Below are 24848 nucleotides of genomic sequence, written 5' to 3'. Positions count from 1 at the left end.
ACTTGTTTGCACTTCCAAATCCCGCTTTCTATAGCTCTCGCCAGAGCAGCGCTAAATCGCTGGCTCAGGCGAGACCTAAAAATGGGACAACTGAAGCAAATCATTAAGTTGATTTGTCACCAACATATCCACCACTCAAATTGCTGTCATATTTCAATATACTAATTCAACACTAATCCTTTTTGAATTCCGGAGTAGCGTGCTACTCGCCAAAAAAGCGCTTTGACGCCTCGTCTGGGGTAGTAAGCGCTATATAAATGCAATTACAATACAATACAATTTACTCTAATGGGCCACATCCGTGTGAACACTTTTTTACCCACTTTTATTCAACAGTGGAATCTTATATGGTTTAAAACGCAGGACACAGACACCATACAGACCCTCTTGCGGAAGTTCCTACGGAAGAACAGACAACACACAGGATCACTTTTATAAACGTTTACTTCAAAAATACTGAAAATATTTCCAGGTGCCCATCCCCCACAAAGTGAGGGCAAACTTGGACACTTACAAACAGTGTGTCAGATACAGGCAATCCCACCCAAAAATGAAATGGAATCAGGCACATGTTTTAGTGGTTGAAAGTCAGTGTCTCAAGGCGCTTTGAACATATGTGAAGCAGATTCACGGGCCAATAAGGTAAAAGGAATGTTTCCTTTGCTTGTAAACATCACGCATTTAGGTCCTTTTTTATTTCATTTTTTTCCCTTGTGTAACCCACCATAAGGTCGATTGAAGGCACGATACATGGTTCCTGCGACAATGTGTTCATAAGTTGGCTAAACATTGAGACATGGGAAAGTGACATTGTGACATTTAGGTACATTGTTCCCCCACTGATATCCCAAAGCACATTTAAAACATGACGACGCTACGTCAGTCGCACATTCATCATCTCAAATAGGAATAAAAAAGTGCTCTACTTAGTCCGGTTCCGACGTCCCCACTGTGATCTTGGGCAACCCTCTGCTGTGCTCAACTGAACACGGACATCACAGATTAGATGCGTCAGGGAGGCACGAGGATATAGGTCATTCAAGTTAAAATCTATCCGAAAACTAAAACCGTCTCTTTTGTTGCAGAAAAGGTACGATGTGTACAGAATTTAATCTGACTGTACCTGGAGAAGGGTCCCTCATTTTAAACAGGACTGGAGGAATAAAAAAAGTTAAAAAAATATGCGAGGCATTTTTCCTCCGAGCTAAAATTGCATGGTTTATTCAAACCACTCTGATGTTCTCACGCAATCGATCTCAGAAGGATGAAACCGGAGACAATCTTTAGGAAGTACAGCTTGTGGCCTGCAAGTTAAACAGTTCTCAGCAACAGACATACAGCCCACTGAACTCTCTTTTCGCTACAGGGGCAAGCACTCAGGACAAAGTCCAGCCCCATTTCACAAGATGGAAGCAATGGAAGCCCCTTAGATAAAACTGGAGACCCGGCAGGCTCGGAGAGTGAAAGGCAGGCAAGGAACGGGCAGACAGGCCCCCTGCCTGCTCTTTGTTGTCTGCCTGCCATCACATTAGGTTTCTATGAATGGCAATGACATACGCCCCAGAAGTTACAATGCCCCCTGGTCCGGTTACATTCCAACGCAGTGATATCATAATACTTGCCAACCACAAAAAAAAAACCAAAAAAAAAAAAAACCGGGGCTCTTCCTGCTTCCAGTCGAAGCACTCTCTGGGGAGCAGGAAACTCGATCTTTTAAGAAGAAACTTTTGTGGAGGCGGTTCAGTTTTTCACAACAGTTGCGACCCACGCGAAGAAATAATTCACACAACATGGAAATTTTAAAAAAAAGTAATGTTCCACTGAGAGTATTAAATTATCGGTCAGCACATTGTAGCGTACCTCCTACGGAGAACTTGTGGTAGGCGGCCAGGACATTTCCCTAACAGTAGTATTTTAAGAGGCCCTGCCTCGCATATAAATGTCCACTTTACAAAACGCTTGATACTTGGGGATTCCTACACCCTCCCAGTGTCAGCAAATAAGGATGCTCAGACAACTGGAGAGAAAGTGCTTGCCTAGAATCACACTGTTTGGGCAGAAGGGGAAGCTAAGATTAAGTGAGCGCTCCCAGGTCACATCTTTTCCCGATCATGAATTAGTGTTTTGCGTGCGGGAAAAATATAAATGACCAACCGACAACTTAGTGTTCGTGACAGTGCAAAGGTCCCATATGGAGAGAAGGTCAATGTAATGTAGTGTCTCGATGCCATGTGCTCACACTACAACCTGGAGAGGTATACCCCCTCCCCCGCTGCTTCTTGGCCTGGTAGTCCCTCCATTCTTACATAATGTTGGCAATTTCTACAGCACGCAGCAAAAATAATGTTGTTTGCTACTTAACTATTATGTGCTAAAATGGCGCCGGTTAAGTATACTCATAGATACGGGTGTAACATAAGAGCACATGCCCTACAGGGCGAGACAGCCATGGCGCAGGAGACCCAGAATACTTTCCCTGGCTTCTCTTATCCCGCTTTGGGCAACTGAGACGCACACCCATGTCATGTGGGTCTCATCCTTGCTCACTTCCGGTTTCCGGCTGCAGGTGGACAAGCCCTCCCCCACTTTAAGACAAGGCAGGTGGACGACACAACACCAGGAAACATTCTCCTGGGCAAGGAACTGCTTTGAGACCAACTCCTGGATAAGGAATCGTTACAAGCCAGCTTGGGGGTCAAAGGAATATTGACAACTGTCCTCTTTTTCCTCATACTTTCATTAAACACACTCTTCTGTCACACCCCTGCAGGCTCCACCCCAACCGCCTGTAGAGATGGCGCTAGGGCAAGGAAAGGGGTACAAGCAGGCTCCCAGACAAGGAAACATGGCAACCCGCATACCTGAACTGGGCCAGAGAGTGTAGTGCCAAAGAAGGGGCAGCTACACGCAACACAAAAACAACATATAACACATTAGCTTTTTGCAGCGTGCACATGGGTCTACAAAGCACACTGTGCATAATATTAGGTAGAAAAGCCCAAAAATGAAATGGATGAGGTCGTCTCAATGACACCAGGCTTGTTGGCAGCTATGTCCTGGGCCTTCTGCATCTATTTTGGGTAAAGTCTATAACACCATACAGGACTGTGGTAATACTTTTAGATCCAAAGCCTTAAACATGGCCTTCTAGAAACCCCAAGTTCACGTAAAGTGGGGCAAAAATCCCCATTTCTGGTGAATGTTTCTTTTTTGCTTTACAAGTCTCTAATAAAGGCAGGAGAGCTCCTCACACACTCTCTACACTGGTCATGGGTGGTCAGTGCTATTAAAATGACCTCCGAACAATACCAAATCAGTGCAACACAACTAATCAAATTGGTATCATGAAGGAAAGCAAAATACGAAACGCCTATCCCAAAGAAATGGCAACTATTTTTAGGGGGCGTTTTAGGGTGAAGGGCTGTTGTACAGCAAGCTGGTGAGCGGAAAATGAGTTGTGATGCAACCCTGGCAACCCAAGTCTTTCCAGGGTGTTCATGAGAAAAATTAGAAAAGTAAAGTAACAGATGGGACCTTTTCCCTTGAGAATTAAAAATAAATCACCTTCCATACCTGGATTACTGTGCACCAGAGTAATCTGCCACCTGTAACCATTAGAGGCAGGAATGTAATCTGATTACTTGTTGCTAGTGCATTGAAAGCCCAGAGAATTTTCCGAATCTCTTATCGCAGATTCGCTTTGCTTGGCAGTGTCCACTTCTCATCCTGTAACACCTCGGATTTCATTTGTACCAAACTCTTCGCTCTGCGGCTCAAGCCCCAACCTTTGAGAACAACATACTGAGCCCACCCGGGGTTTGCACCAATGTCCTGCACTGGAATCCAATACCCTTAGTGCACACTTGGGGCATCAACTGTCCCGCTTTCTTCTAAGGGTCCCCGTCATGTGATCTTGGCAGACCATCTTCCTCAGTCACTCACACTGAAAGGTGTAAAGTGTTAAGTGCTTGGAAGCTGGCCTCGATAGGAGCTGCACGAGAAATGCTCTTGCTTCCCTCATGCGGTCTAGTGAACCATGGCACGTGGAAGGGATCAGACTTGAAATTCAAACCAACAGTGGCCATCACATGGCATTTTGAGCAGTGGATTATCAAACCCTGGATCTGCCTTCCTCTTGCAGTATTTCACCAAGAGAGGTCCAGTGCTTTTATATTAAAGGCCAGCATTTATTTTATTTCAACAAAAATTGAAATGTTGCTGCTTATAGCGCTGCCAGGTTTATTTCCAATTGGATGTCTTTCCGGGTGTTTCTGAAAACCATCACAAACTTTGTTAGAGCAGGTACAGCCATTAGGCCAGGCTGGCAGCATGGGCAAAGGGATGTAAGGCTTTGTTTCCAAGACAATTAGCTACAAGGAAACATACTAAAATAGTCGGCAGCCTTACATGAGAGCCCTGAAAGCACTCTGGTCCAAAGCATCCCTGGCTAAGGGGACTGCTAGTAAAAGCGATGGGATAAAACATATCCTGATCCAATAAATATGAGTCAGGAGATATCGCACCAGAAAGGTGCTACGGGAAGGGCTGAGGCAGAGTCTGTCCAATGTCCGACTGTTCCAACTCTGCCACAGCTCTAAACCCACCGATTATCCTAGTGACCAATCTGACTCGAGATACAGGGGCTCGTCGAAGAGAGGTGCCTAACTTTTTCAACTGCTAAACCACAAAGTGAACATCACACCCTACCTCCCACCAGCACCCCCCACCCCATTCCACTGGCCAAGAGATCCAGCACTTGGACAAGCTCAGCCCTCTGGTCTTGCCCATCATCCTAGTCAAGCAGCCACCATGAAATTGGAAGACACACAAGTATTTTGGTCACAAGATAGAAAACAGTTACGTTCTAAAGGAAAACTCCTCCTAAAGGCAGACACCATCTTGTGCTACAGAGACCGTCCTTATGGAGATTAAGAGTTGAAGATTATCACCGCTGGCATCACCGTGGAGGGGTCAGAACAGATGCTGCAAGGTGGCATTTCCAACAAAGTGTCAAAACATTATAACTGGAGATATGGACTATCAAAGAGGGCAAAGAGCCGCCTTTCCCACCCCATCGGTGGGTATCAGTCATTTGCGAAAGCTCATCACAATTTGTGCACCATGACAGCAGGCATGAACTCCAGAGTAGAGTCAAGCTGGCCTTTCCAACAGAAGGGATAAACATTCACTGGAGAGCCCAAGTTAGTGTTCCTTAGTGAAGGAATGAATTTTACAGCAAAAGTACAAAGTTGGTTCTTGTAACAGGAGGAATGTACTTCTCGAAGAGTGCCAAAGTTGATGCTTTCGTGAGAAGGAATGTATTCCAGTGGAGAGTCAATGCTGGCACCCTGAACAGAAGAAATGAACTTCCAGTGTTGAGTCAAAATGAAATTCGAGCGAAGACTTGCGGTGTGGTGCTCCTGGATGGACATATTAACTTCCAGCAGAGTCTCAAAGTTGGCATTCCTGATTGGGTGAATGGATTTCCAACTCAAGAGGAGTCACTGGGGGTTATGGTCTCCTGTTCCCATCAACTTCTCGTTCGACTTGGTGCAACAAGCTGATGCTTTACCATTGAGAAGGCAAGGCGACGAGAGTCGCTTACAGCAATCCTAGACGAGGCCGAAAGCTACTGGGACTGATGTCAATGGAGAGGAACTGGGTCTTTGCGACCAACCTTTCCACCTGGAAGGACATGGGTGAGAGGAAGGGGTGTGCTAGAGCCTTCACAGACAGGGGCAACGGTGGAGCTCCATGCCCCATTTCAAGGCGCACTTGTAGCACCAGTCCCTTTCTGCTTCATGCTACCCGGCAGCCGGCTCAGACCAACGTACATTTACTACTGCTGCTCGCCTTGCCAGAATTCTTCAAATCCAGCTGGCCTTTCGGGCCATGACCCTGCAAGAAAAGATACATATGATCAATACACTTCTTTCTAAACCAAGGAAACAGCAACACATGGATACTAATACAGAGGAACTGCTGTGAATATTTATAGACCATTTGTACACAAAATAGTAAACGTTCGGTCACTTGCACAGATTCTGCCACAAACAATATTTATTTTTACATTGTGCTTACTAAAGAAATCTTGTACCGAGCCATGTTAAACAAGAAAGGCTCTTCCAGTTCTGTTTTTGTTCTCATTCTGGTATTTTTCATTTATTCATTTTGAGTGCAAGGAGCAGTGAAGTGCTTTACGGAGAACATATTTGTTACAGCCGGCACATCTCAAACATGAGCTTTTGTACATGGAACAGTAATAAGTTCGGTGGGTCATGAGGAAGCGGGCAGCAAGGAATGGGGGGGGGGAACGGATTTAATTTGGAGATCTCACATTTCCTTCTTGAATCACTAAAATACACAGATTTACAATTCATTATATATATTTACAATATAGGGCTCATGAAGGACAAGCTAGTTGTCGCAAATCGCACAATTTTTGGTCTAAAGCTGAATCTGGGATTGGGGCCCAGGTCTTGGAGACATTAGCGATTACACCACTTCTCCTCATTAATATTTGTAGTTTAGTCTTTCAGATAACTACTAATAGTCTTTTTGTGAAGCACAGAACCGGCTACACCTTTGCCTGAGTCGAGTAAACATCTCATATACAAACAACGCAGAAAAGATTATTCTTTAAGGCAAGTTTGGTTCATTTACATTTTTTTCTTGTCAGTAGCCTTTAGACACCGACACGTTTCACCCTTAGGTTACCAGACCTGTTTCTTTTCCAAGGCAGAGAATCTGTAAATGCAGTCATCTTAATTCAGGTGTTGGAATTTAAAGCATTCATGGTTAAAAAAACTTCTTGATGCAGTGTGAGTCATGCGGTCTGATTGGTGTACCGAGCCTAAAGGTGAAAAGGGTGTCCTCAATAAAAAGCCGCTAACATGAAAAAGACATTTAGAAAAGGAAAACCGACAAACATTATGGTATACTGATACATCAAATAAAAGGTGTTGCCTGAGGTACACTTCATCTATCAAGGATCTATTCTAGGTCATAAGCCAATTGCAGTCAAGGCAATCTTAACACACCATCTAAACACGCATTAAACCATTACACAATATATCAAGAAAGGAACACCCTTTGGGACATTTCTTGCCAATAATAAAGGACTACAGGTAGGGCAAAGCAAAAAAAGATGGTTGGACTGTCTTAGCAGACGTACACTGTGAGAAGAGTCTTTTTTTTTTTAAGTGATTGAGGGTGCTTAACTCTGCTTGAGGGGCTTTCCTCTTTAAATTTGGTTTTACTTCAGATGTATGAACTCTGGAGTGTTCGTGGCATGCCTGAAGGTGGGTGAAGGAATGACCCACCTCAAAGACCAGTGGGGGCCCAAGGCTGGAGGGCCTCCTCCATAGCTCTGATGAGGTGGCCATATGTGATGTGGTTTAGAGTTTATGCATGATGGGGGCGCCATGTGATGACCCGCTGCTCATCAATAGTGTGTGCCATTGACATCCGCTATAAGCCGCGGGCATGCTGGGCCAATTGGGAGTGCTGCGTGCTATGTTTTGCATCCGCAAGTGCTCAAAGCCCCCTTCCCCAGATACTCGAGATTTAAGGACCACCTTGCTGAGATGGGATGAAAACTGAGTTAAACGCGGTACAACAATCTCTCTCACACACACCATATCTACATTCACATATTCCTCTGTCAGTCAGGGTTATTACTTGAGCAGAAGTAACTCTGTGGTAGTCAGGAGACTTTAGATCCAACTGTTCAAGAGATAGTGCAGGAATTAATGCACAAAAATGCGATTTGCCAACACACTCAGTGTAAACAAACTGTGAACTTGGGAGTAACAGCTAAGTGTGATACCAACAATGTAATTTACTTGCTAAAATGCCTGTGCGGCCTTCCATACGTGGGTAAAACTGAACAAAAAATAAAAACACGGTTAACGGAACACAAAAGTAATACAAGGACAAGAAACCAGAAACCAACTGTAGCAGTACATTTTAACAGGTTGATTCACAATATCAGCCAACTCAGATTCATGGTGCTTGAACAGGTACCCTTAACAGAAGGGAGAGACAACAAAAAATATTTACTCCAACGTGAAATTTATTGGATACATCGATTAAATTCCATTAACCCAAAGGGACTCAATGAACGTATGGAGTTTAGTTGCTTTTTTGTAAATGGACTTAGTGCTGATTTAGGAGCTTTTGCATGTAAATTGATATTATTGCCTTTGTACACTATCCAGAAAAGCAGGGCCTGTACTATTTTTGTTCACCTCCTTTTTTTCTAATCTCAGAGTTGTCAATAACTTTATTGTTCCAGGCAGTACACTTTGACACAAATGGCTCCCAATCTACGTTCGGACTCGTGAGCAATATGTTTCTCTAACACTAGGGTGGTATTTGCAACTTATGCTCATAGATATGTTTTTATTCCAGCATCCATACAGTAGTGATAACGATTCTTAACACGCAATCTTTTCAATTTTTTTCCGGTTATTTTTCACTTTCGGATACATGTTACACGCTCCCATGTTTAACATCTGATTAACACCGCGGTTGAAATCCTAGGGCGTTTTCTATTTCAACTTTCTTTCGGCACTATATTTACTTCCGGGTCATTTCGGGTTCACATCCACTTGGATCCTTACGACGGACTCCAGGCTTCACCACGCTTCACTCTCCGAGTAACTACAGGTACGCTGATTTTCACCGAGACATTTTCGCGGGACAAGAAACTAGTTTCACTGTACCGAGTATGAGCTTTTATTCACAGTCTTCTCGCGAAGCCATTATAACAGAACGTTTTTTCACCCTCACTTTCTGAGTACAAGGGTTCTAAAAGGACACGTTTTACTTTCTGAACGTCGAGCCCCTGTATTCTCTTTTCACAATGTCGTTTTTAGCAGAAGCACACCCTTCACTTCACGAACAACTTGGTTGTATGTATAGCTTTTTGATATGCTTTTCCTTAACATTTCACGTTCTCAACGCGGCACATTATTATTCTGAGCACTCGTCGCCATTTTTGAGTCACTTCATTGGGCCGTTCATTCGGAACGCTTAATTTTCACCAACATAACACGTTTTTTGAGAGCACAGCACGCAGGATAGCGATAGTAACACCCCTGTTCAATTCCATTTCTGGCTATTTCTTGACATTAGGTCACATTTGTTTCTTAGCTCTTGCAATACATGTACACCATGGTAGGCAGCTCATGGATTGTTATAAAGAGTGGTATCCTTGTTTTATTACAGAAATACCCCCGGAGGAAGGGCAACGCCCGAAATGCATCGGGGTTTTGTGTCAAAAATATGTGAAGACGCATGTAAAGCATAATGTCACGTGAACATTATTGCTGTATAACATACGGATGATTTAAGTGAAAATTAAGAAGAACAAAAAAAAGATTTTGAAAAGAGTTTTATCGAAAGACTTATCATTAACACATCATCACAGGAATGCCGGGAGGGTGCGATTTTCCCCGTTGGAGAACGTCCTTACTGCATAGTGCAGGAATTGACATTACTTTGAACACAACGCCCAAGTAAAAAAAAGTCAAAAGGCACAACTGCCAAATTCTTCAATGAGCCTCACTCAAAACTGTACACTTATTATTGGATTATTTCAGTAATGCTGCACAGGGGGTGGTTGCTATACTCAGAGTTCACTGAAATCGGGATTGTGTCGTTCCAGTTCCAAATGTCATAATTAAAAGGAGTGAGCGGTCGTTCAGATGGCCGCTACCCAAAACAAAACTAACAGCAAACCAGACCTGGATAAGCAACAGTTGCAAACTCCGGATCCACGTGGCTGGGGCCCTGTTGGATCTCTTCATGGCGTGGCAAGCAAGCCGGGGTGGCTTGTCAACACTCATCCAACTCCTAGTACAAGGCTCTGGGTGCCTTACGGATGGCAATGGAGGGGTTTACTTTATGATGCAGATGAGTGTTCATCTGGATGACAGATCTATCCTCAGGGTCTGCTCAAGACCCAACAGGCGCGCTGGAGTTTATCGGAGAAAAGGCATTGGAAGGCTTCTGCTAAGGCTAGGGTAGCTCCTCTAATCTCAGGCTGGCCGGGCCACTTCTTGGGCAGCAGGACCATTGCAAAACCTCGATCACAGTACTAGACGTAAGGAGACGGAGAGAGGGCAGCTCCCGAGTCCAGATAGTACCACCAGGCACTTATCGCTCTGAGGCAGAGCTTCAGCCTGTACACTTAATTTATGCAAGCTGGGCAACATCACACTGCCTGTCAGGTTGGTTCTAATTTTCATAAGGTATAGTTTCAGACACTCATGGCAGCTCTATCTTCGTCAGCTGAATTGTGTGATGGGTCCAGTGTGTATTTCAGTCACGGGCCAGACATCCTCAGCAGGTATAATCTGTTGCTGGGCAGGGAGCAGTGTATTATGCTCCCAGCAAGCCACAGGTACTGTTGCGCGGTAGATTTGCCGACTCTTTTTTAAGAGGCTGGACACGGAGGAGGGTTTATGGATTTTCCCCAATGAGGGAGAATTTAGAAGTAAATGGGATGGGATTTGCTACAACTGTGCATCAATGGTAAGAAGAGAAAGGACAACCAATAAACTTAGTAAGAACCTGGATCAACATCTGCCTAACAGTGATTATCAAAGGACCCTTAGTACTCAAAATGAAAATGTGTTTAGCAACATTACTAATGCAATTAATGCAGAGGAGGAGCTGGACAACAAGCAAATATTTAGCTACATAAATAGATAAGGTACAAAAAAGTGGTGAATATTGTGCTCGGTGACCCAAATAATATTGACTCGGTGATGGGTACCAAATGGACGGAAGAAGAGTGAGGCGTTCTGCCATAGGTGCTAACTCTATGGTTACGCATGTGCAGTGGGACTTTGCAGAAGTGGATGCCGTTCTCCCTAGTCACAGACCTAAACGTGTCCTTCTGGGAGAGGCTGCCACTTTAGGGCACAGGGGTTTGTGGTATCTAGATGATTGAGAGCTAGAAATCCATTTCTTGCACCTTTACTTTTTCTGCCCTTTGCAGTGAAATCAACTGAAGCGCTTCCCCGCGTTTTACTGCTCTTATGTTGTGATCTTGGTTGATGTTGGAGTAGAGACATTTTGTAGCTATTTTGTACTTGGCTTGATAGCCTTGCTGTGTGGCTACAATTGTTAAGCAGTTGTTTTTCTACTTATTGGTGCTCTGTAATTATTGTGGGTTTTTGAAATACAGAGCCCTGAACTTAAAGAAACCATCTGTCTCTTTATTCTCCAGCAAGCTGCTTTGTGCTTCTTAACCCGGGTTTGGCATTGGGAGTCCGGAATGTCGCGCGGGGTTGGCCTAACAGGAATTTGTTGGTTAGGACGTTAGCATCCCACGGATGAGCTACGTGTCCACAATGTGGGATAACTTGAAATAGCTGTAGATTCCAAGCTCGGCTTTGCAGCGCAGTCAATACCAATTCAACTCCCGAGTACTTCTTTTAGCAACCTCCAGGGGATGAGGGTTGACGCGCCCCCGCGGATGATTTTGATCCTCAGGCTGTTGTCGGCACACACATGTTTGCAACATACGCTTAAACCAACTCGAGGTCCTAAGATACAAGATCTTCTTCTCGTCCATGAATACTATGTCGGACATCACCTGCATAAAACATTGACAGTGCCCGATTAAACCCTGTGGAGGCCCGTAGGAAGTCGAAATTTCGTCCCCTCCGCTCACAAATTATCTCCTAATACCCAGATTTGTTTTTTTACAAACTGACAGCTGCCAGAAGATGTACTTTTAAGAGAAAACCCGTTATGTGAATCGGATGTCTCTGGTTGATGTACTTATGTTGTTAATAGGTACATTACATCAATACAGTATTTTCATCTATAGAGTCTTTACAGTAAAGTTTTCGTCTGAGACGATTCATTTTTTTCTATCTTTTAGAAACAATATTTAAGAAATCTTGATTGTTATATTCTTTCAAGACCAAATCAATATTATGTTGATCTATTGTCGCGGGGCCCCTAAAAGGAGCGGGGCCCATAGGCCGGAGCCTACTTAGCCAATTTGGTAATCCGGAACTGCTCATTGACACTGACAGTGGCCTGTCCTGCACTACCACCTGGACTTCCACAAACAACTTCCAAACTCCCCCCCCCCCCCCCCCCCTTCACTCTCCCCACCTCCCAATATCAAAACCATCCTTCCACTCTCCGGTGGGCCCTCTGTGCTCATCATTACTAGCCCCATATAGATTTCATAGGTCAGCATCACATCCAAACTGCATGATCAGACAGAAAGAAACGGCAGAGAGACTAAAGCTGCTGGTGGGACCCCTGCAAATGAAGGGACCAAGAAGTAGGGACACACTTGATAATATGTGAAAAGTAAGAAGAGGGGTGGATTAAGATGATGTAAATGGAGATGGGCACCGACTACAGGGCTCTCCTCCTGGAATCTGCATCACATTTTGAACATAATACGAAGTACGGGTTGTGTTAAGGGCTTGATGGAGGTTTGCGGGGTCACCCTAATGGAAAAAACAGGAATACAAAATTAAAATATTCGGCAGAGAAAACCAAAGCGGAGTTTTACACTTTAGCAGTTCAAGCATCCACAGTGAAACATAGAAAGACGAAACTGAGAGTTTCACGTCAAACAAAATTAAGAGTTATTACTACCATATTAAGCACAAAAAGGTTACTCACTCACGCAGGTACTGCAAGAGCGACAGCAGGCACTTTGCCAAACGCAATTTTTTTAGTTAAAAAAAAAAACCAAGTTGGTGTGGCTGAGTAGCTGTCCTTTTGCAAGTTTAGAAGCTGTAAACAAGCAGATCGGGTACTGGGCTGGCTTTATGCCTGTGTGATTGGAACAAGGCAAGAATAGGTGGAACAAGGCGCTCACATAAGGGGAGTTGCAGATGCAGCTATAATTATTTTTACCACCATATATACCACCTGCTCCGGCACGGTCTGGGCTCCTGATTCAGACACTCTTGATCCAACATCAGTCACAGCAGGAAAACTAAACCTGGGAGCATTAGTACAGACCATTAGTTTAATCCTACAGGTGACAACTTACCACTTTTCTGCTTATTTTCAATAAGATGTCGTGAGCAAGTGCATTGAAAGCCTGTGGAGAAGAGAGAAAGACTTGGTCACAAGACAACTGAAGACAGTCTCCTGAGCAGCCGAAAGTACACCTTCATACACAAAGCTATAGGTTGCCTCATGTGGGCAGTCTGCCCCTGGCAGCACTCTTTTTGGGGGTGGCAGAGGTGAGTAAATTGTGTCTGTCGACTACCACCATGCCCAACCCTGAGAACAAGTCGCCCTTCGGCCACCCCCCTCCTCCTGCAACATGTCATCCGTCGGACGCCCCTCGCTCTTACCTGCACCGGGTGGCAAACTTACGGGCTGCCCCGGGTGCCAGTAGGTGTAGCTACGCCGCATTAGCGCTAGATAACGTACTGTGTTATTCATACTCCATCAGCATGTTCATCGACACTACAGGGAGGGTAGCCAATCCTTCTCCTTCACAACATAATCAATGGCACATCATTCTGGTACTTCTTTGAGGGAAGCCAGAATAAATTAGGAAGGGGGGTTGGCGTTGCTTCCACAGAGGCTTGTAGGTCACAAATCAACATATAGGCAGGAGGGATTTCTAACTGCAGCAGTCTATGCATCCATATTGCTGAGGGGAAACACTTTACTGGAGAGGGCCAAAAGGCGTATTGCCAGGTGCCAAAATTCTGGCCACAAAAGTCATTTATTATAGCTGATCATAGAAACTGCTAGTCATACAAGGACCTGCAGGCAAATGCAACGCTCTGTCGAAGAAGCTCGTTTGGTAACACGATCATCCATAGCACCATACACGAGCACTTAAAAGCGGCACAGTCTGTATCAAACGGCCCTGGGGACAATGAAGCAGCTTTTTATAGAAGCTTTCCTGGGAACAGTGGTCCACAGACCCATGCACAATAGCTCAGGAGAAGCTCAGCAGGAAACACTTGGATCAATGGGGCTTTTTTCTGACCTTTAAAGATTTCAATTTTATTTATGATATTGTAATTGTTTTATTAGTATAACTACTTATGTTCACTACAGTCTCAAACCAGGGTTCTCCAAAGTTGGTACTGGAGGGCCGGATCCAAGCCTTTTTTTTTTTTTTTTTTTTTTTAAGACCACTCCATTTATCTAAATGGGGATATGGTAAAAATCTGACATGGATCCGGGCTCCCGGGATTGACTTTGGAGAACCCTGCTCAAAACTACGGGCCTGATTTAGATCTCGGCGGACGGGTTACTCCGTCACAATGGTGACGGATATCCCGTCCACGGAAATATAAATCCCATAGGATATAATGGGATTTATATTTCGGCAGCTGGGATATGCCTTCCCCGTTGTGACGGTGTAACCCATCCAAGATCTGAATAAGGCCCCATGTCATCATTACAAACCCAGCACCCTAGACCTGAAGCCATTTGACCGGCATGCATGTGGGTGGGAAGCAAAGCCTATGGTGCAATATCACATCTTGGGAACAGCTGGCCAGAGCTCACTCACCTCTTCTACATTTGTGCTGGATTTGGCGCTGGTCTCAAAGAATCGAATACCGTGCTCCTTCGCCAACTAGAAAAAATGAAGAGCCATAAGAGAAGGTTTCATCAATGGAGCAATGCACCCATTTCTCCCAGAGGAACATCAAACCAACCCAAATTTTCAAAAGGGAACGTGGATGAACCACGTCTTGCACAGATGTCGCAGAACAGCCTGCATCTCCTCCAGGTAGGTTAAAGCATCCTGTGTGTAACACAAAGGAGTGAAACTTTCCCATATACACCAGAGGCAACCACACAACAACTCCCACAGACACAGCACACTGACCAACATTTTCTACAAGCACTGCGGGCTAACGCACATCTCCTCAGCATTGGAAGCCCCCCGCCTTAAACACAAGGTCCCACCCAGCTATGTTTCCCACAGCTCCTTCAGACCAACCCACTTGTCCCCCTGGAAAACCAACTCAAGTCTTCCACAGTCACCCCTCGAAAATCAAGGTAAGTTCAACCTCTGCAAGTCTCCAATTTGCAGGTTGGACCACCTCCAACGTCTCTACACTCATTATAAAAAAAACATACATGAGTCTAGATCCATACACCTATGTCTCCAACAATATCTTCGGCAATGCACTACTCCCACAGTCGCATCCATGCCCCCCACAGACATGCTACTATCACATTTCATAAGTACCAAACAAAACTTGGTTAAGGGAATAGAAAAGCAACTCATTTATCATTCTGGATGAAAGTAATAATAAAAAGAACCAAGATTAAACTCTATGTTACCAGACTGGTGCTTGCAATCAGTTAGACATCCCATGATGATACATATGGCTGCCTGAGACAAACATCGACTTACACGCAAGGGGACGGGAGGCCAACCACAACATTACTACCATTGCCTGAATGTTTTCTAAGCATTTCAAATTTAGAAGATAGGGGAACAGAAGACAAGAGGCATTCTTCACGCCAGTCCCTTGACTAAAAACCTTGTCTCAACACCAGCATCAGTTCTCCCATCTCTCAATTTTATCATTTTTCTCAGTTTCCATTCAAGAACATCACAAGTCAGGATTCATTCTACGAGCATCCTTTTTGACAGCCGCTCAAACAGCGCTCACCTGCTCGTTCTCCTCGGTACTGGTAAAGTGCAGCATGAAGGAAGAAGACACACAACAACGATAACAAATGACCAGTTTCATTGCAGGCATCACAAACTGAATTCTTCTATCGGCGCTTAAGTCATCATAGGTTTTATCGTAGGCACAAACAGCGCTTATTTTATTGGTAAAGCAGGGGTGAAGGGCAGTTTCTATGGATTTGAACTGGTGTCCTGCAAGCAGCATGTAGATTTACTCAGCTTTAGCTCATTCTACTTTTCTGGATTAACAACTGCAACTAGCTTCATTTGCATTTTAACATAAATATATACCTTTTTCTAACTTTTGCAGTGGGATTTAAACAGCAGTTTGAACATTTGCCTAAATTGCTCCTGATTTTTTAACACTGCATATGGTAATGCTGACAAACATGGACACGATCACAGACTGAAGCATGCACAGTGATGCACCCACCCATTTTGATGCATGCATGGACACCCAAAAAAACTCAAGCACATGTGCTCACCTTCTCTGCACGCTCCTTCGAGACCTTCCTTTTGTTCTCTCGATCACACTTGTTCCCCAACAGTAATCGCTCAACCCCAGACGAAGCATTCTACAAAGAAATACAGCATGAACACCGTATAATGTAAAGTTTAAAGGCTGGTATCATCCCCATCAAAGCGCAAAAAAGTGGCAGCTTCAGTAGGTCTTAACATCCACAAAGGGCATAACCAATGCTTAATCCAAAGGTTAACTCCCCCCCCCCCCCCACCCCCCTTTTACAGATACCAACCAAGTACGTCTGAACCCCAAAAAAGAGACCGCAACCCTTATTACTTCCAGTGTATGTAAATTATCCAATTTTGTCTCCACAGAGACACTAACCGTAATAAATTCCCAACCCACACCAGATCAAAGAGATACCCACCTCCACAGAAAACCTCCCAACCCAAAGAGATCCACAGGGTCTTCAGAAATATCCAATTTATATTAAAAAAAATGACCCACAGGGTGTTAACCCACAAATATCAAATATCTAGTAAGGTCCAGGAGGTTCAAAAGCCCAACAGAGGTCCAAACCCACTGGAGACCAAAGAGGGCTCAAATCCAACAGAGAAACAAATGAGTCTATGGACACCATACAAACCTCAGAAGTCGCAAACCACCAAAGGACCCGGAGATAAACACCCAGAGAGACCCCAACCAATTCAGGGCAAGCCCATCGAAAATCTTACCTGCTGGCCAATCCAGTATCAGAGAACTAAATCCACATCAATAATCAAAACCAAAAAGTCTCTAATGCTACAGAAGCCCCAATACAAAACAGAACCAGCAGGCCCCAAACACTAACGATCCGATCACACATCAAATATGGACGAACCAAAACCCCTCATAGACCATCCTCTGACCACAGCAACCCAGGAGGTCTCACCTCACCAAGATCCAACCCACATCAGATCCAGGAAGTATATGATGCAATGCAGATCCCAAACTGAAGCTCACTCAGCAGTTCTCAGTTGATACTTAACATTCTCAACCCTGAGCTCATCGAGGAAGTCCACCACACGGCAGCAAAACAGATCCATGAAGTCTAGATATCAAATACCACCAAGATCTCAACTCACTTCTCATCTGGAGGTTTAAAATGGCAAAAATCCCAGTCCACATTAGATCCAGAGTGCTCGAACATTACACGTTCCGACCAACAGAGGGCCAAAAGCTTAAAGATCCACGAGAATCCAATCCGAGTCAGTTCCAGGAGGACCCACAGAAATCCAAACACACCTTAAATCAAAAAGGTTCAAAAGAGATCACAAATTTAAGTTCACCTAAAAGAGTGGAAACCCGTGCCAAACTCAACTTCTAATACAGCTGGAAGGTCACATCCACAAGTGCACTAAAGGCCGCCAGAATCTACCGCAATCAGAAAGGCCGAAGTTGTCAAATAGATCCCTTCCCCTGCTCCCCATGCTGGTAAATATTAAAAGTACAACTGGCACCTGCCTCTTTTATGCTCTTCATCCAGCTCTGAATATTTTCGTAGGATTTTTCATCAGTGATGTCGTAGACCAGAATTATTCCCTGGAAAGAAACGTGAAGTACATCGAATAAATACTGGAAGTGCTATTGCTTCGATCCCCCGTGTAACGTTCCGATTAATCGGTCAGGAGTAATGTGGAAGGCAAAACTCTCCGCACACCATATCAATGCAATGTTTCAAGAGCAAGCTCGATGATTACCATTTCACGGAGTACAAGGCCCCATTGATTTGCTACGGCTACTCCGATTACAGACACTCCTTAACATGAATCCTCTGATCGCACTTGTATGACCACTGCAAACACACCACTGTCCTCATTGTCAATTTTTCCCACACGTATTATTTTAACATGATCATGCAACACACAACCATGTCTTACCATGGCTACTCTGCATACACGCATTTATTAAAGTACAGAAAAAAGTGATGGATGGAATGCTTGAATTAATCTCAGCCACTAGTAATTACTTGGGCCGCATCCCAATCCATCGTTATTTTGCACACAATCAGTTTGGACCCAGCCATATGCAAATTAGTCTTGACCCTGCTCCAATGGGTACAGCGCAAGCCAAACTTTCCGACCTAGGTCCTTCCTCAACCGAAGCGCAAGCAACCCACGAACGGTTTTGCCCTACATCATCATCCATCACTTTTCTGTATACTTTAGTGTAACACAACTGTATGGCACACACCCATGACCACTTGGCATGCATCCGTCCATTACTACGGGCTCTCGACTCACACCTGTTCCTTACCACACGTGTTCACCACATACCGTCTTAAAACCACAGCCACTTCCCTTTACATGGGTATGGTGTTAAGGAGGCAGACGCCTGACACAAGCAATCTCCTTACAATTATCTATGGCGAACACCCATGGTGCCTCAGCACACATCTAGCTTTCTGGCAAATGCTCATTCCTTACCATGGCTCCTCGGTAGTAGGCTGTTGTGATAGTCTTAAATCTCTCCTGTCCTGCTGTGTCCCTAAAATAAAGAAGCATGAAAAGGCTTATTAAAGCCGCACATTCCAGAAATGGACTAAGGGCACATTATGTGAGAGCTCCCAGTATTTGCCCATTAAATGCCCGGACCCTACTGATGAGCATAAAGTGTAGGAGAGAGAAGAGGTTTCTGTCTATGCAATTCTATCACTGGTGTCTCTGTAAAGAGGTTGGCTCTATGGGCTTAAGGGGTTATTGGTGAACATGGAATAAAATGGCCAGTCCTACAGGGAGGATGCAGTTTTAACTCTGTGCCTATTCATCCCTCAGCTTCCCTGTGGCAGGCAGAGGGGTTCACTTCTGATGGTACCTAGTTACTGGCCTCTCTCTCTCTTGCTTGAGAAACCCCTCTATGAGTGACACTACTTCAGTATCCACACTGACAAATCTCTACTCAGGCTCAATGTCTAATCAATCCATGCGCTTCAGATCGCCTAGTGGTATTTTCGCTCCACTCCATGGCCGCTCTCGTTTCTTTTGGCTTAAGCACTCCATGAGTGCATGTTTTCCAGCTCTATCCCCACCCCTCCATGTTGCTCTCTCTCTCGGCCAATGTGATTCTGCCCCTTTACACTGCTCTCCTTCGTCCAGGAGCTTTTCTCACCCAATCCTGCGCACTGTGTTCTCTCTCACCCATGTACTTCTGGGGTGTTTTCTCCCTCTTGCGCTTCTCCCCACACTCTGTTTGTTGGGTTTCCTCTTCCTCCTACCACTCGCTCCTCTATTAACCCCAAGTCACTCAAACACCCATTAACCTTTTTTTTTAATTGGGTGCGGTTGCCCTAAAAAAGTATTTACTAATTTAAGTTTCGACCGCCAGGTTGGATAGGTAAATAAAACATTAATGCAAATGGTGCCTGCCTCATTCTGCTGCCACGCACATGCATTCTGACACATGCACGTGTCCGTCACGTCTTCCATTGTGCTTTTTTTTTGTTTGTTTGTTTAAGCTGCTGCACACCATCCCAACGCAGTACAGAACTGGCATAAGCAACTGGCAAAGCCAATAGGCCCCAAAGGGGCGACCTATTGGCTTTACCAATGCTTGTTTGATAGAAGAAGCCTGCCACCCCAGTGCAGTGGATGCCTCTAGTCATCCATAAAAAGGGCAGGAGCTTGGGTGTATGTGTGTGTTTTCAATGGGGACCTTCCCACACCAGGTGGAACTACTGGAGGCCTCCCCTTTCCTGTAAGTCGTCGCCCCCCTCCGCCCTTCTTTATCATCAGGCAATCACTGGTTCTTCCTCATAGGACCACTGGAGTCCTCCACTCTTGTAGCGAACTAATGTTCATGTCCCTTCTCCCATATTACACCAACGGAAGCTCCTCCACCCGTCTCACGTACCAGACCTGTAGCTTGATCTTCTTCCCATCTATTTCGACCGTCCGGATCTTGAAGTCGATGCCTGAAACAGAAAAGAAAATGTACGGCCTGGAACTGCACATAGGGTTTGCACAGCACCAAGAAGGTAGAAGCCACAGTATAGATTTGGGAAGGAGGAACTTATAGTGGCTCCAGGGTATCAAAGACTATTCAGTAGCTGCGTGCTCCATTAACTGATCGAAGAGTTCATTAGCAGATATGGACTGAGCGCACATGAAATTTCTTCAGAATGTGAACCCATCCTATACATCTGCTGCTTAATCATGCACACCAAGCTGGGCAAATGTTGCTGTGAACTTCAACTAGAAGCCCTCTAAAGTTGTCCTGTAAAAGTGTATGATATAAAGCGAACATTTTTTTAAATCTATGCACACAGGGAACAAATGTACAAACGTCTACCAGAAATCATGCTCATGTTACTTCTTAATGAGGTACCAGAATTTTGTTTTTCAATTGTCAATCTCTCTAAAAAAGTATTTTCAATTTTTGTGCATTTTTCAAGTAACAAACATAAGTTTTATATTCTTCATATTTGATTTGGGCATCGGTATTAAAATTTCAAAAAAGTCATTTTATTTCTACTGAAAGGGAACTAGTTATTGAGTAGGTAACTAGAAGTTGCTCATACATAGGTGCCTCAGCCACACAGAGCAGCCATCTTGTTATTTTGTTTTAGTCAGTTTATTTTTAATTACTGTTCCAAGATGGCGGACGGCCATCTCGGAACTGTAAATTAAAAAATTAAAATGTTAAGTTTATGCGCGTTTACAGGCAATCGGAGAAAGCAGGAGGACCAGCAGAACAGAGCAGCTGTCAAATCTTCGTAAAAACAAAATATAAAATAACATTTTACAAAACACTATAAAAAAGAAGGGGTGCTATTGTGGCGGGTGGCCGAGGTTGGTTGAGATGACATCATTGGGATGCTTCAACTCAAAACCCAGTGGAGCAGCAGCAGAGTGTAGCTGCCAAGGGTCCAAATATTCAAAAAAGAAAAGAGTGTGCTAGTGGTAAGGGGAAGATGAGATGCAGGAGAGTGAAGTCCAAAACTGAGCACTAAGGTAGCAGAGGACAGCTAGCAGGCCCTCATAAAAACTACATAAAATGAGTAAACAAAAATAAAGCAGCACGTGTGTGGGGGGGGGGGGGGGGTGGGGTGGGGTGGGGGGGGAGGGGTGGAAGAGAGCAAGGAAAGCAATGCACTTTCATGGAGCGCATGTAATTTAAACAAGCATTGGCAAAGCCAATAGCTCTCGCCTATATGAGAGCAAGCATGGGTAAAAGCAAAAAAATAATAATAATAGAATGCTATGATGTAGGAGGGGGTGCTTAAAAAAAGCACTATAGACGCAACCAGTGCTTTTCTTATGGTGAGTGTTGGGCAGCACAGACAACGGAGGGTGGGTGTGATAGGGAAGAAACAACTTGGACAACAGCGGTGGGGGAATTGGTGGGAAGTAGCAATAAGGAAAACAGGGGACGATAATAAAAAATTAAAAGTAGTGCCTCAATCACAGCGCCACCAGCAGAAGGAACCTAATCTAGATACAACAATCAGTACTAGGTCCATGCTCTAGACCGAAGTAGTGAAGCTTGCACGCGCTGCCCAATTACGAGGCAGCACATGAGACAATGAAGCCCATGAATGGGATGCAATGGGCAGGCTCCAAGCCCTTTATAGTGAATAATATCTCTTGCATGTGAGAGTGCATGTGTGGTCACAGGCGAGACCTAAAAAGTAGTCCCCTTAATTCACAGGTGGAAGGATACAAGTCAGCCAACCAAAAGGATGTAAACTAAGTTATGGCTGAGGAAAACGTAAGAATAGAGAGGAAGGCCATGGAATAAAGAGCAGGGAACTGAGATAGAAAAGAAAGAATAGAAAAGAAAGGCAGTCAATCTTGAGCAAGGGGCAGAACGAAAGTCCATTCTTTGTATGTTGTATGAAAGAGGTATGCAGGTCCTAACCTTAAAATAAAAAAATCAATCCAAACCGGTCTGTGGCAATGTGCAAAAGCCCATCTTAAATTAAATGTTGCGCCAAAGATGGTGTGCTATTTTAAAGAGCGCTCATTTCAATCAAATCTGTAGCATTCTGAAGTAAAGCCAGTATGCGCAGGAAGAGACCAACGGTCTGTAAATGTTATGCAAACATTTGAGGATTTTGTGTAATTTGTGCTAGAGGGTAAGTCGTTAACGGTGGAACCAGGATATACTAGACTTGACCAAATCACCAAACCTCGGAGGTCCAGGGTAATCCATTTAAACTCTACCTGCCTCAGAGCAACACCTTCCAAAATGGAGTAGCTATCCAACCTATTTTTAGTGCCAAACGGAAACTGGTCACTCACAACTCAATTTTTGAACGTACATTTTCATTTGCAAAACTGAATTTTTCCATTGTTGGTGCGGCATAGTGTGTCTGTGCAAAGAAAATGTTCAGAACGACTATTGTATGTAAGTCCATCGCAAGGCGATTTGTGGAAATTAGTATGTTGCACACCTCACTGACAGTATGTCACTAGCAAGACCTTGCTGTGCTCTGGTTTATACACTGACTAGAACTGCTGCCGTATGCCCCGTACCCGCCATGTTGTCAAATGAATATACTAAATGCAGCATTCACCTAAGGAGAGTTCAGTGCTTGGTGCAAAGATTTGCAGAGGAGCTATACAGAGCATGCAACATTCGGCAGGCACATTGCCAACATGCCTGCTCTTTCTGCATGTAAATAGATGACTGTTTACCATGCAACACAACACACCCAAACTAGGCCTAAACCCAACGCCTGATAGACGAGGCCATAAAGACGTTTAAATTAAGGCATGAGCAAAGTGGGCAGTTGGCCAAGACCCCCACCATGCAAGGGACCCATGGGCAAGGGAACGTGTTCTTTTTCTTATTTCTGTATTTTTCTCCATCTCCGCCTTTAAGTAGAATTCAATGTTGTTCGGGCTCATGGGGCTTTAATTAGCAGAAAATGCGTAATAAAATTCAAAGTTGTTGCGAACAAGGACCCCCCCCAAATTGTCCTGGGTCCCCAAAATTCTGAAGATAACACTGGATGCGATCTACCATCAACGCAGGAGCGTTGCCACCGGCTGAAAGCCCAACAGAGCCTTTTATACTCGAGGGCGATAAAATGCATAAAATACACAAGGGTGAGCCACGCAAGGTCACCCATTTTAATTATGAAGAATCAGTCGGGTTTTGGCCATTGGGGCATGATATGTGGATAAAAAAAAAAAAGCTAACCAACTCCCTATCGGCGCAGGAAAAGTCTGCCCCCGCCCCACCCCGACAGGCTGCCTGGGTCGTACACAATAGACAACAGCTCGGCTGGATAGGCCAGGCCCTGCCCTACACAATAGACAGAGCGCAGCTGGCGCTGTAGGCGTGAGGGAAGAATAGGGCAGGCCTGCCATGCTTCTGCAGCGCGTGCATTTTCCACATACTTTGGAAAGGTCAGCCCTTCCGGAGAGGGAGTGGGGACATGGCTGTCCTATGCTACTTCCTGAACCTCTCCCGCAACCAAGACTCAACGAATATAAAAAAATAGATAAAAACGATTTTGTGCATTTCTTAGACAGGCCAAAAAGCAAAACGAGATAAGAATGTCTAACGTAGGCGATAAAAACGTGAACAAAATTGTAAATTAAAAGGGCGAGCCTCTTTTTTTCACTTTTAAACTAGATATCACGAGAACAAGTGTTTGCAGAAAAACAGAACAGGCCTTTAATGTGGCGACACGTTTGCTATGCAGAGCTTGTCCTGTAAAATAAGAGCTACTGCAGGTCGGATCAGTATAGCTGCCAAAAGTCCTAAATGTCCTGTGTTTTTAAACACCAACAGCAATGCTCGTGCTGCTGTTTAGTGCATGCTTTCGATGCCGAAAGTAAAACTACATATCCCAGAATACACAGTGTAAGAACCTAAAAAAGAGGTGACGGGCTAAACATGTCACGTGACATGGCCTCTTGGCGGCTGCGTGCAGGAAGCGGAGCACGCGGCATCTTCCGCGCATGCGCTCATCCACCTACACCCCCATCCCTTAACCGATCCCTCAACAGTCACATCCTCCAGACAGAGGAAGAAGCTATGCTCTTCCTTGACCTCTTCCGCCACCCTAAAGCTTTCATCTTAGGGTAAGGCCCGTTGCACTAAGGCAGGATGAGACTCACAGTAAGGCCTGTCCCGCTGAAACAAGCATTGGCAAAGCTCATAGGTCTGCCGTTCGCTGGTGCATTTATGTTTTTTTAAATATAAACATATGCTCCAAAATACAATGGAAAACATTGCTACCATCTAAACCGGGTGCCACATGCTCGCAGCAAAAAACTACTCGGGATGTTTTTAAAAATAAAATAAAAATCCTGTCAACTGTGTCATGCATTTTATTATTATTATTTGTAAGGGTGACAAAAATAAATCACCACTAAAACAAGTTCTCAAATTACAGGCAGTGTCACTTAAACAGTTTATTACAGCAACTTTAACAAGCATTTGCAATGCAATAGGTCTCGCATTTGTGAGAGTTTGGGCTATTGACATTGTAAATGACAATGCCTTTTATTTATGTGTTTTGAAAACCTGCAAGCGGTGCATAAACACGTGCTTTGTACTTATAGTCGTTGCTTATGAGAAGCAAGGCTAGCAGTGACTGTCTTTTACTGCCAGCCTTGCTTCTCATAAGCATGGACTATAAGTACAAAGCACATGTTTATGCACCGCTTGCAGGTTTTCAAAACACAAATAAAAGGCATTGTCATTTACAATGCCAACATCTTTAAT

The 24848-nt window shown here is 44.4% G+C and overlaps 1 protein-coding gene across 2 annotated transcripts in view; it reads right to left on the bottom strand.

Moving 5' to 3' along the window:
* Nucleotides 1-426: 426 nt before the first annotated feature.
* The window catches only part of RAB13 (RAB13, member RAS oncogene family), a 56124-nt gene continuing 31702 nt past the window's right edge, over nucleotides 427-24848 (bottom strand). Inside the window, exons 2-8 of one of the 2 annotated variants that reach the window (XM_085639397.1) lie at nucleotides 20019-20079; nucleotides 18596-18656; nucleotides 17634-17711; nucleotides 16153-16242; nucleotides 14531-14596; nucleotides 13040-13090; nucleotides 427-5898 (exon numbers count right to left, since the gene is read on the bottom strand). In XM_085639397.1, coding sequence (XP_085495523.1) covers nucleotides 5821-5898; nucleotides 13040-13090; nucleotides 14531-14596; nucleotides 16153-16242; nucleotides 17634-17711; nucleotides 18596-18656; nucleotides 20019-20079 — 485 coding nt within the window. In that variant the 3' untranslated portion in view covers nucleotides 427-5820. Of the gene's footprint in view, nucleotides 5899-12229; nucleotides 12486-13039; nucleotides 13091-14530; nucleotides 14597-16152; nucleotides 16243-17633; nucleotides 17712-18595; nucleotides 18657-20018; nucleotides 20080-24848 lie in introns of those variants that run through there. The other variant, XM_085639398.1, reaches the window with a different exon arrangement.

This window comes from Triturus cristatus, chromosome 12 (assembly GCF_964204655.1).
Source record: "Triturus cristatus chromosome 12, aTriCri1.1, whole genome shotgun sequence".
Classification (NCBI taxonomy): domain Eukaryota; kingdom Metazoa; phylum Chordata; class Amphibia; order Caudata; family Salamandridae; genus Triturus; species Triturus cristatus.
Note: the sequence above shows the minus strand (reverse complement) of the source record. Positions and strands in the feature narration are given on the sequence as shown.